The 13,612-nt window shown below is 36.0% G+C and overlaps 1 protein-coding gene across 2 annotated transcripts in view; it reads right to left on the bottom strand.

Annotated features, from left to right (window-relative positions):
• The window catches only part of LOC109061000 (serine/Arginine-related protein 53-like), a 131,729-nt gene that overhangs the window by 57,126 nt on the left and 60,991 nt on the right, over positions 1–13,612 (bottom strand). For both annotated transcript variants that reach the window (XM_042738984.1, XM_042738985.1), the window contains exon 5: positions 10,087–10,123. In XM_042738984.1, the coding sequence (XP_042594918.1) occupies positions 10,087–10,123 (37 nt within the window). The remainder of the gene's footprint in view (positions 1–10,086; positions 10,124–13,612) is intronic.

The following is a 13,612-nucleotide window of genomic DNA, read 5'->3' as shown; positions in this document are numbered from 1 at the left end:
GGTATGTGCGCAGGTGCATAGTGTTACTTGACAAAGTGACATCGCCAACTACTGGCCTGACGTGAATAATACAGGGATTTTAGCCGCTTTCGTGGATCCATGTGAACGAACGGGAATCGCTTTGACAACAATGTTGTCTGTAAGCAAAACTTTTCCAAAACTGTTTTTCAAAATAAAAAGGGAGCACTCATCCAAAATTTAAAAAATTCTGCCATTATTTACTCATCTTTTTGTCATTCCAAACCTTTTTTCCCTGAAACAACTTCAGACCTCATTGACTTTCATTGTGTGAAAAAAAATGGAACAAAATGAGGATGTGTACATGATGATTATTCCCTAAATAGAAACCCTGTTTAACCCTTGTGCTGTGCTGAAAATCTTTTACCTAATGTGGTGTTCGTGGTCAAAAGTGACGGAACTTTTAGCATTACTATGCAATATTTTTTAATGGTAAAATTGATAAAATATTAATCAAAAACCATGTCTGATTAACTGAAATGATGAAACATACTACTAGCAATTTATTAAAAGTTTAACAAAAAACACATTTTTAAGGCCTAATGAAATACATATATATTTTTTCACAAATGCAGTTTTATTTTTACCAAATTCTGTTTTCCAAATTTTTACCACATTCTGAATTTTTTGGAGTCCATTTTAATATCATTAAATTGTAATAATCAAAAGCATCTCTTTTTAATTGACTTAATACATAAATATATTTATTATTATTTTATTTATTTATTTTTTCAGAAATAGTTTTACATTTTTTTTCTGGGAAAAAAATTATTCGGGTAAATATTACTTAATAATGTTTTAATAATAATTGTATCATTAGTAGTAGTACTATCATTACATTAAGTAATATATTTCTGTCACTGTTTCTTCAATTTAAACCTAACTTTTAGTTTGCTTTGTAGCTGTGAAGACCTTTAGTTTCTGTTTGTATATGATATGATGGGAAGTTTGCTCAGGAAGTGACTCTCTAGAGATTATGTTTATGGGTCAATATCACTGTAGGGTGCCTTTTGGTGTCCTGTACATAAATAACTCATTTGACATGATAACATAAAAAGGACTATGAAAGGGTGTGTTATATTAAGTTTTTATATTCATAACAAAAGCATTACTTGGCTCTTTAGATACATTTTTTAGTTTTGTGTAAGATAATGTGTGTTAGTCTGCTATGTCCCATGCACTGTTCATTAAATTAGAATGATAGTAGAATATTGACAAATCATAAAAAAAATTAAATAAGTCTCCTATTAATATTTCGTTAAAATACGAGATTACTGAAATTGAGTGTATTGATCATTTGGTAATAAAAACTATATTTTTATTTAATAAAAAAGAAGAGTTTGTCCATGTCCCTTGAATGGTTGTCCACGCTGTTGTATTGGGGAATCCGCCCCTTTAAGAAAAGGCCATCCTGTTTGTGACATCAGGACAACAGATTTTTGTCTCTTCAGTGGCTGGAATTTCAACACATAAAGCAAATGGGATTATGATATGACATAAAGCAAATGGGGAGTATTTTGAGGGTTGAAAGGCACTCTATGGTGATATTGACCCTTATGTGTTCATAAACTCATAAAGTATACTGAGTGAGCGGCAGATGCTGAAAACACTCAGTGTGTGTGTAATAAATGAATCTGTGTGTAGGCACCATTCATTCAGACACGCAGAACATGCAGGACTCATATTTAAATGGTATTTTTGCGGCTTAATCTTCACAGACACTGGTGTTTTGATTTAAGTATACTGACATTTTTATTTTATTTTTTTCATCCACAATTTAGCAAATTCCGTGACATTCCGCATTTTACACTAAATTCTGTTTTTATGGATCTTGCATTTCCGTCCGTGTTTTCATAGGGAAATCATAGAGCGCTACTCAAGAAACATTTCTGATTATTATCAATGGTGAAAACAGTTGTGCTGCCAAATATTTTTGTGGAAACCAAGGTTTCTTTCTTTCTTTTTTTTATGAATAGAAAGTTTTTAATAAGTGCACTTGATTTCTTATCAACAGTGTAAGTGTATGCGGTATAAATCAGCACTGCTCCAGCAGTCTCTCACAGCACAAACAGACTTGATGATGAGTCCAGGTTTCATGGGGTTTAGTGTCCCGGTGAGAGGTCCTGGATCAGCATCTACCTCTCATTCACTCACACACAGTGTCCTGCATAAACACTGAGCCATTCCCACACTGCTCAGAGCTCCTCTCTGCTCCCTACTGTCTACAGCTACACTCATCCTCTGCCTTTACAGTCCATATCTGTCCTGCAAAGCATTATATTCACTGCTCATGTCCATAAAGTATATCTGAAGAACTCTAGTAGTCTGGTTGTGCTCTCTCTCTCTCTCTCTCTCTCTCTATATATATATATATATATATCCGTATGATATTTTGAAAAATGTTGCTGAACCAACAGCTGGCCAGTGAGTATTTTTTTTTTCATATTATGGAAGTCAATGGCTACCATCACCTGGTTGGCTACCAACATTGTTCAAAATATCTGACAGAATCTTCATTTTTGGGTAAAATATCCTTTTCACGGAGTCATAATATATATATGTGTGTGTGTGTGTGTGTGTGTGTTTACATTGTTACAACAAATTTCACTTGAAATAAATGCTGTTTTTAAACTTTTAGAACTGTTTTTAATAATCAGAAATGTTTCTTGAGCAGCTAATCAGCATTTTAGAATGATTTCTGAAAGATCATTGATCACAGGCATAAATTACATTTAAAAATATTATCAAATAGAAAACAGATTTTAACTGCAATAATATATTACATTACAGATTTTATTGTATTTTTGATTAAATAAATTCATCATTGTTGCAACTCTAAACTTCGGAGCAGCAGTATATAGTGTATACGGCCTATATGGTATATACAGAGTTTATTCCGTTACTCATCGCTCATCTCATCTCATCTGACTTCTTCATCCTCATTTATAGTCATTTTTCATTTGTTATTTCCAACCTCTGGCCCATTCCTTAACCTAAAAAATAAATAAAAAAAAATAAGGACCGCGGCATTACGATACAGGATCCCCCTAGAAAATGCAATATTCCGTTTTTAATATCCAGGTCTATAAGATCAGGGTAGAGATGGGCTCCAGTGCAATATGTTTATTTATATATTTATAACAAATACTGCATATCAGGAGTTCTGGGCCGGGCGTCTATAAAATATAATGTTGTGTATGGATATCTTTTTTAAATATAATCTCAATATGAAATCGGAGGCCTTTTTACAATGTGCCATACTTCAGGACGGCGCTAACAGCATTTAGGAAAGCAGAGGCTGTTCATCTTTGTGTCTACAGTAGGCACTGCCGCTGCATAATAATAAGCTTTCCTGCCCCAAAATGTTATTTAGCCGCCTGACGCTCATTTCTCAAACTTCACCACTTTTACAATTTTCCCAAACTTTTATTTCCTTGATTATTGCCAACAAGATTTCATTACGTATTTAGAATGTAAACAAGCGTTATAAAACACAAATGAAAAACAACTACCAAACACCACTTCAACCCCAGCAATTCACACAAAACCACACTCCCCCCCAAGCTTTAAAACTACAAACACACACACACACACACACACACACACACACACACACGCACACAGAAGAGTCAGGCCAAAATGGAAGGCAATTGTATTAATAGACTTTTTTGACATGCACGTGTGTGTATTAGTGCGTGTGTGTGTGTGTTCAAGCCAGAGCGGGCTGGGCGTTGGGCTCACACTCAACTCACATAAATCATGTAGAAGAAAAATGAACAAATGTGGCGGCTAACTCATCTCCTCGCCATCCGGAGAAAATGAAATTCACTGGAATACCTATCAAAACTGCAATCATCAGGAGATAAAATCGCCTTTGCTCTATCTGCACTTTCCGATTTAATTTCCTTTATGCCCTTGACATTCAGAGATACCATTTAGATAATGCGTATACAGTAAGGGACCAGTTCACCCGGCGTGATATATATACGCCAGGACCTCACACTAAATCCGACGCCATCATTTGGAAATGGAGATGCGATACTTCTTTGTTGTTTCTGTTCTGTTGTGAGATCTATGCAAAGAGGAACAAATCTTAACGGAGAGAGAGAGAGATAAAGCGGTGGGATATGAAAGCCGTGCCCGTCCCCTCTATCAGTATGACATGCAATTATGTCTGGGCAGGCGTCAGGTTAAAGGTCAGCCTGACGACTCCATCATTTAGCCGGGCGGCTTATTTCACAAATGCAGGGAGACGGAGGCCCGTGGCAGACTCGCAGACACCTCCAATCTGATGAAATCATTAGTGTAATAAGCATGTAAATCTGCTTGCAAATTATCCTCGCGCAGCTCCTCGGCTTTCATTTAGCTGACACTCGGTGAGGTGTTGTCAGATCACCTCTTTATCCCACAATCAAATTACTGGCAAACACGGCGAGAGGAAGAGAGCCGGAGCGGACTGGGACGAGTGCTGGAGGCCGCTCCATTGATTTCTAAAGCCCTGATCTTCCCTCGTTCTGTTCGAGGAAGACAGGTGCTTTTGATGAAGTTATGGGATAAATCTATTATTAAGCAGCCAAAGATCTGGAGGAGCCAAAACAGAGCCGTTTCTCGCAATCGTTGGAGCTAATATGAAGCGTAAATAATTCATTACAAATAAACTAGGCCTCAAAAGCTAAAACCCATGGGGAAAATCAGCTTTACATATAATTTCTGCATTTTTAAAGCTGATGGACATGAGATTACGACAGAATGACCCAACACAGAACATTCATACATACTAAAGTAATAAGAGGGTGGTTATTTTTTTTTTACTGTGATTATTTAGCCGTGCATCCAGTCTAGCTAGATTCAGGCCTCTATAATGAAGAAAAATTGTATGAGAGAGATCAGTAAAGCAATAAACCAAAAAATACACAGAAAAACAAATAAATATCCTCAGTTTTTCCACACACAAGCTAATAAGCATAACCATAAAAGTCCCACAAAAAAATAAGGTTAAATGTGATTTGCCATCTAAACTGTGTTCGCCATTCGGCAATTTTAAGAAGATACAAATTTTCTTAAAAGTGTTGTGGAAATACAGCTCAGTTTCAGTAACTGGATATTTTTGGAGCTAATGGTCGGGAATGCAAGATTAGAAGTAGCTGCTTTTAAGACTGTTATAAAGTTGCCTTCGTCTAGACTTTGTAAAGTTTGCCGTCTTTTAACACTGGTAGATCTGAACAGGGCTGTTTATGGCTCATATTTGCAGGGTGAATGTATTTTGGGGAGGGATGCAGGGGGAGTAGACTTACTGTTCAATGACACAAATCTTGATAAAATACTGCAGCACCTGCTGTCTGACGAGCGGACGCAATCTACCAGCTTTTATAAAGTCGACAATAAATTCTCAGATGCAATTTTCACATATTCAAATTTTCAGGAATCGTAGATCTAAACATGAAACATGTCTGCATGTTTTACTGGAACTACGACCTCATCACATTTAATGCACAAATAAAGTCCAACTACTGCTGTTCACGTTCATTTCAGTATTTACTCAAAATAAACTCTCGCTAGTTGATCAAATGAATCCACTAAGAGTAACTTACTGTACTTAATGATAACTGATAACTTAATGTATCACAGACAATCAAATCTCAAATATCCAATGGTGGAAATGCCATTTTAAACGCATGTAACATTTTAAAGCTGTAATATGCAAAGTCCATGGCACCATAATAAAAAAAAAAAAAAAAAAAAATTGATACAGATTTTTTTTCTTCAGACCATTACACGGTTTAAAGTCTGAATAGATTTAACAGCACTTTAAAGGTAGTAACACTGCAATTTTGTCATGTGAAGCCCAAATTATACTTCAGTTTTTACACATACACTACAGTTAAGCATACAGCATGTAAATTTCACTATCAGCATAGTGTGAGGGGCTTAACAAGTACATTTAATTCTTTTAATGAGAACAGAAACTTGTTTTTCATCGGTCATAACTTGTGGAGAGAAATAGCGCAGACACTGGACGATTAAATTTTCTAGTTTGCATTTGTTTTGTTTTCCCTTAATAAAGGGATACAATGAGACATTTACAAGCAAAATGATTTAATGTATTTAAATTAATACAGAAGCTACAATATTTTACTTTCAATTAAATGCCAGAGAATGTTTATACTGTAATCAAAATACCAATAATAACCAGGAAAAAAGATGATGGGACCTTTAATTATAAACAAGTCCTAAATAGGCCAAGACTCTTATTTTGAAGTGTCTATGCTTTACTATTGCTGGCTGCTCATTTCAAAACGTGTGAGATTAGGACAGTCTACAACACATTACAATATAAACAACACCAACTAACCGCTGTCATAATTCATCAGTAGTAGATCATAAACACTCAGTATTTATTGAATGCGAACAGGAACTGCTCTGAAACAGCGAACCTGCAGAACAGAGCCACATTTTGACTGAAATGTGCAGTATTAACATAAATTTTAATTTAATCTAATGTTTACAATTCCTGGTTTTTCTATCCCAAAAACACAATATCACGTATTAAAATAATTAAGACATACATTACACCATTTAAGATATTTTTTTTCTTTTTAAATTACTTATTTAATTTAATTTAATTATTTATTTATTAACGTGACACACTGGATTGGTCATGTAGAGAAACTCTTTTTCAAACAGACATATTGATTCAAGAGGGTTATGCATGTAATCTTCTTTTCAATAATTCACTGTGCTTTTATACTGCTGTAGATCAATGCATGTGCTCATAAACTCTCCTCCCCTTTCACTCGCTCCTCTGTCAAATCTCTCCTTCCATCAGCCCTGCTCTATCTTTCCTTTCATCCTCTGTTCCCTCTACATCTGTCCATCTCTCTATCCTAATGAAGATGAGTTAATTACACATTAACCTGCGACACACAGACAAAGTGAATAAAAAATGTTTAATTCTTTGGAAATGGTGCCATACCGGTGATATGATTAACAGGATACTCAACTAAGTCATACTAAGTCATGTGATTGGAAAGATATTACTCTTTAGTATAGGGATGCAACGATACCATTTTTTCATCGGCCAATACCTACTTTATGCAATCTGATACCAGAACAGAACAGTTTTTTTTTTTTTTATCAATGTAGAATTTCTATACTTCTGTGTGTTGACCTAAACGTCACTCTTTTGTGTGTTAAAAACAATCTGCTAAATATAGACATCATTTTAATGAAAAATAACAAAATGAAAAAATACAAAATAATAATCTATGACAAAAAAATACTATTATAAACTAGGTTAGTGGATAATTAAGCAGCAAAAGTATTCTAGAAAAATCATGAGTGCCCAACTTTATAAAATCTAAACATTTGGTGAAATAACACTATTTAATGGGGAACAAATAATGTGAATACATGTAGGACTAAATCTGGTAAAATGTTACACATTGCTCTTTGTATTGTTGTAAAATACATTAATGAAAACAAGTAAATGTATTTATATATAAATATGTACTATAAAATTAAAAGACATTTCTTTTTAAAATGTATAGCACAGTAATGAGGCAGCGACGTATGAGAGATAGGAGTCCTATCTCTCATATGTTACTGCCTCCATTTCTGTGCTATACATTCAATTATTAACGGCAAATGATATAAATAATCTTTCACTGCGCAAAAGTATTTTACTACAAAAAGCCCCTATACAGAGGGCACAAATCGCTTATACCCATCCCATGCACAGAATGATGTGCTTGAAGCAACACAGAGTCACAGCGCTACTCATAGAAACGTTCTAAGCACAAAGGAAAGAGATATTGATTCGTAGTGTATTAAATCTGTGTGATAGTTTAATGATCCTTTTCTTTCAACAGTTTTACATTTCAGTTATTGTGTGCTCTTGGAGAGAATTGCATTGTCTTACATTACGCAATACACATTTTGAATGCTGAATAGAGTATGGCAGACAGCCACAGAGGAGAGAAGAGTTTACGTGAACTTGAGTTAAATATTCATCTGTACCTCACATTAAACTATGGAACGACTTCAGAACACTTGGACTTGGACTTTATGGTCCTTCATAATGATTGTGCCTTTTGTGGGGCTTAACAATAACACAGAATAGTATAAAAACAATATTGTCTCATCTGACAGATACCCGATCCGTCAGAAAATGTCAGTATTGTAACCGATACCGATACTGTGTATTGGATCGATGCCTATCTAGTTTAAACTGTAATTCCAAATATAAATAAAATAATAACAATGGCAATAATAATGTAATAAAATCATACTGACTGTGAATTAAGCTGTATGGCACAATGAATTACTGCAATACAAAAAAACTTTTTTTTATTATAACAGCTGGCACAAAACATATTTTGAAAAATAAATGTTGTGGATTATTTATGTTACTTTTGCTTATTACAAGCAACACCAAAAATACCAGAAAGTACTCTGTTATCCATTCACATTATGGATATTTCCTCACTTCTCTGTGACGAGCACAGCACTTCAAACAAACCTTTGTTTTGTCAGACAAACTTTATTTTAAAGGTTCATTGAACTATTGAATGTAGAGAAAGTTGGATAAAGTTGTTTTTAAGCCATTTAGTTGAGCAACTTTTAGCTATTTAGTTTGAGCAAGAACAGGCTGCTGCACTGCTAAGTTTGATCACTGATGACACACTTGAATAATTAGCATTTTAGCAAAGAGTGGGGACTTATGACAACATAAATATGTTATTTATGAATAATAAATGTCTTGGCTTTATGTAGTGTTTATGATTATATTTTGTTGTGAAAGTTATGTCACCATTGGGGTGATTAGTGTTCTGTGAGATTCACACTTTCAATACACACACTTGGTTTGGTGCTGTGTTTGATGAACAATGTAAAAAAAATTAGGAGGTCAAAACTCAATTTTGTGTTGACGATGCATTGATATTTTTCAGTTGGTTCAACTAAATTTACAATGTTCAGATAATTCAATTGAGTCAAATTAAAATTTTCAATGCAACAAGTCAACATGCAATTTTAGGTTTGACAGTGAAAGCACAGACCAGTCTTTATTGTTAAGCTCACAACAGTTTTTACCCCAAAATGTAAACTGAATCTGGTTGTCTCAAGTTTTTGAGATAACTCAACTTCTGATTTGTTATAAGCACTAATGTGAAGGTTTCTTAGCAGTAGAGATCTTGAGAAGGAATGAGCGGGAATATGTGATAAAGATTTGATTTGAGAAAATAAGCATGATAATTGATAATGATTAAGGTCAGGTGTGTTGAGTGACCCTTAAAGGGCCAGGCCTGCGTTTAATATTCAGGGTGTGGAGCTGAGGGAGGTGAGTGTACATTCAGAGAGTCAGGACCCCGCTGTGACCTCTCTCCATTATTCATCCCACAGAAAAAAAAGCAGAAATGGAAACTCGGTTCCACCCAGAAGGAGAAAAGCAGCCCTTTAACTCCAGTGCATGGCACTCTGACCCTGGATTAGAAAGGCTGCAGAAAACCCAGGAAATGTTGGACGTTACATTTTTAAACACTCCCTAGGGCTCATTTTAAGGGCCAACAGTGTGCCCTACATCCAGAGAGATGGAGGCAGGAAGGTAGAAAAGGGAAGATACTGTGATCTTTCCAGATGTGTTCAGAGGTAACGTGTGCCTGACATGAGTCTGTGAGCCGTACGGCGAATGAACGTTCAACTGGAAACTGAACATCTAGAATACACATAAAAAAAAAAACACACACCACACCACAAAACACATTCTCAAAATCCCCACACACACAAAAAACATTTACAGAACACACAAACTTCATCCTTACAGGGGAAAGAAATTATTTAACACCACACCTTTTAGCAAAAAAGACAAAAGCATAAATAAAATAAAAAACGGAAGGGGACAAACAAAAGAGCGACTGACATGAAAACCCAGGCAATCGTGTGGGAGTTATAGAGAGACCTCTGAGTCTGTCTGACAGCTCAAGCTATTCAAAGGCAATTGCTGAACATTCATTTTGGATGCAGATATCAAAGACTGAGAAAACACTGAAGGGGGGAAGAAGCAGAACTTACCAGATGTTCTAATCCAGCTTTGATGTTTCCTGTTTCCCTGCAACACAAGAACAAATTTGCTCCACTGTAAATAACGCAAAGACAGCAAGCATCTTGTCACCCTGAGCTCCCACTCGTTCTCCTCCTCTCACGGATCACCAGTAATGACTGTATTTAATAGATTTACTGTATTTATCAATTCATGCTCTCTGGGCTCCATGAGGGCAGGAGATTTCAAAAGGGCTTTTACTCTCTTTAAAACAATTACAAGTGGAGAGAGTTAGAGAGGAAATCAGAAATGCCACCGATTAAAGACAGCTGGTTTTTATGAGAACAATGATGCACACAGATGCTGTGTGGGTGTGTTTACATTAAATAACCATTCACTGTCTCATTAATTCATTACCCAAGTTCCAAATAAATAAATAAATAAACAAATAAATGGCACCTGGATTTAAATAAGCAAATATGTATGATTTAGAATTGAAATATTAGTGCCGTGGTTAATATATTTCTGGCTTGTTGTATGTTGGGCAACAATTCTTTTAACCATAACTGATGCAATGTGTAGCTTTTCATTTCTCAAACAACCATGTCATATATACCCATGTACAGTACTGTGCAAAAGTCTTAGGCCACTCGTATTTTCACAAGCTAAAAAAAGTAAATTATTTCTATCTTTTGCTGTAGTGTGTCAGTGAGAAATATCCGTTTTCATTTCCAAACATTAATTTTGCTATTAATTGTAATAATGTAGTGAGATTTTTGTCTGACAGCAGCCAGTGCTTCACACAGAGATCTGATCTGATCCTCTTCCAGTCTGTCGGGAATGACGTGAAGATACAGAACAAACTGACACAGACTAAATCCAGAAGAACTGTGGCAACGTCTCCAAGACACTTCAAGAGACCAGCACATCCTCATGACTTTTAATAAAGTTAAGATCAGGAGCCAGTTGCATAAACATAGCCACTATGTTAAGATGGAGTCTTAAGAACTAATACAAAGAGGTAATCAGTCTTACTTTTTTCATTCAAATTAGACCACTTTCCCTTTTAATAACTCACTTTACAAGTTATGACCAGCCTTAAAGAAAAGAAAAAAAAATGCCTTTTTAGATGACTAGTCCAAGCGGTTTATGTTACCAGCCCCAGGACTCTGTGGTGGACAATTCATATGTGAAAATTACGTCTTATAATCACCAAATCACTATTTCACAATTTGAGCCTGATGAATCTTTGTATTATCATCTTGGAATATGTACATGTGCATGTAAGAAATGAAAGGCTACACACTACATCAGTTTGGGTTAAAAGAATTGCTGCAGAATGTCAGAAGCATATTAATTACTGCAATTATGATCCAATCCTAGACTCTTCAGTATTTGCTTATTTAAATCCAAATGGTGACTCTTTTTTTGGCCCGGCAGTGTATTTCACAGTATTACTTTTTAACTGTATTTTTGATCAAAATAAATGCATTCCTTGCTGAGCAGAAGATGTTTTACTTAAAAAAAAATCTTTAAAAAAATAAAACAAATCTTACAAACCACAAACAAAAATGTCATCAAAATGATTTTGACATGCCAAGATTTATGTGTTAAAAAAATCAGCACTGTAAATATTCAAAATACAGTAACAGTTTATTTATTTATGTAAAATGAAAGGACAGAAACAGACTAAAGGCCTCTAAACTAAAGCAAACAGAACAGGTGCCATGGAACTTACTGAATATAAACCGGTAATGACAAAAAAAGATACAAAGATGATACTGTTGCAAACACTGTGTGTGTGTGTGTGTGTGTGTGTGTGTGTGTGTGTGTGTGTGTGTGTGTGTGTGTGTGTGTGTTGTGTGTGTGTGTGTGTGTGTGTGTGTGTGTGTGTGTGTGTGTGTGTGTGTGTGTGTGTGTGTGTGTGTTTGACAAAGAAGCATGATTAGGAAACATGATGTTAACTAGCCCTTGGCAGCTCAGAAATGACTCCAGTAATCAAGGACAGAAAAGCCCATGTGAAACCCACTCCACCCCTCTCCCCTCCACAAACCCACCCGTCCATCCATCCATCTCTCTTTCTCCAGCAACCTTTCACTACTAAAATTCTTTCACTACCTAATGATGGCTTTTCCGGGTGACCATTTCCATCTTAACACAGCAAGACCAGCGCAAGCTAACAGATATTCTAATGTAACACACTAATGCAGCAGAGCTGTGTTAGAGCACTGGCTAAAAATAAGTTACGGTGGTGACAGAGAGCTGTAATCCTTTAATGAAGAACAATTAGAGGTAAACCATTCCTCACGAAAGAGACAATCTCTCTTCACTTTCCTTTTCCCTCATCACACTAATTCTGTTTTCTTTTTATAATCACTTATTCAATTTCACAAGCGCTTATTATATTTGCACCCTCCCTCCATCTCTCTCTTCTTTTTTTTTTGGTCATTTAGCGGCTTCCCCTGTCTATGGCTAAATTACTGTATTCTTCTAATTGTATCTGTCTCTCTTTGGCACACGTCTGTGCAGAAAAAAAGCGTCTTAATTCAATTAGAGGCTTCAAACCAAATCCCAGCACTGCTGAGTGCAGACACAGGAAGACATTATCGGCAAATGAATATACATTTTTATTGAACTGGTACATCTTCACCTTTTCATTTTTTTAAGCTACATCTTTCTATTTTTTATCTGTCCATTTCCTGCAGGTCTGTGGGGAGCACAGATTTTCATCCCTCTCGTTCCTCCCTGAACACACTCACATCGATTCCTGCATTACACTGCAATATTAAATAATTAATATACTTGCCATGATTGATGTTTTGCCTTAGCCCAATATTACATTATCAATCAAACTCGGTTTAATGTAATAATATTGAAAATGTGTCAGGGGTTGTTTGGCTGGTTTACAGTTTGTGCGAGAGAGATGCGTGTCGTGAAGCATTTTATATTGTTTTAATGGACAGTGGCGGAAGATGAAACAAAATGAGTGTTGACCTTGAGCTATGATGTCTGTGGATCAGCTTAAAATGACCTCATTCAACATAAACCAACTCCAGCCAAAACACTGCTTAAGAACAACACTTCTGCGTGCTTCTGTGTCAGACATATTATGTGTTGTTATTTGAGCAGAAATCAACACATTCTACACTTAGAGAGCTCTCATTGGGGTGGTATCTAGGCATGGGCCGATTACCAGTTTCAAGGTATACCGTGATTTGAAAATGTCACGGTTTCAAAATCACTTATATTTTCCATTATACCGTTCCTGCGGTATGCGCTGTTTTCCATGTCTCCTCAAAGACTGAAAGAGTAGGAATCCCTCAGACTGAGTGCAGTGTAAAGAGTAACACTGACCCCTCCTCCACCTGTTGGTGTGAGCGAGCGGTCAGTCACGTGTGTGTAGGATGACCGAACTTAAGGCCCAGGTACACCTCACATTCAGGGTTCCTTTCAGTCTCGCGCACAGCCGCGTCCGCACAGCTTCCAAAAGTATACTCAACCGTTGATGAGCGGGGATGGATGAGCTCACATGCGCAGTACCACAGGGTTCACGGCTGT

Source organism: Cyprinus carpio, chromosome B15 (assembly GCF_018340385.1).
Source record: "Cyprinus carpio isolate SPL01 chromosome B15, ASM1834038v1, whole genome shotgun sequence".
Lineage (NCBI taxonomy): Eukaryota > Metazoa > Chordata > Actinopteri > Cypriniformes > Cyprinidae > Cyprinus > Cyprinus carpio.
This window is presented reverse-complemented; position numbering and strand designations above follow the sequence as displayed.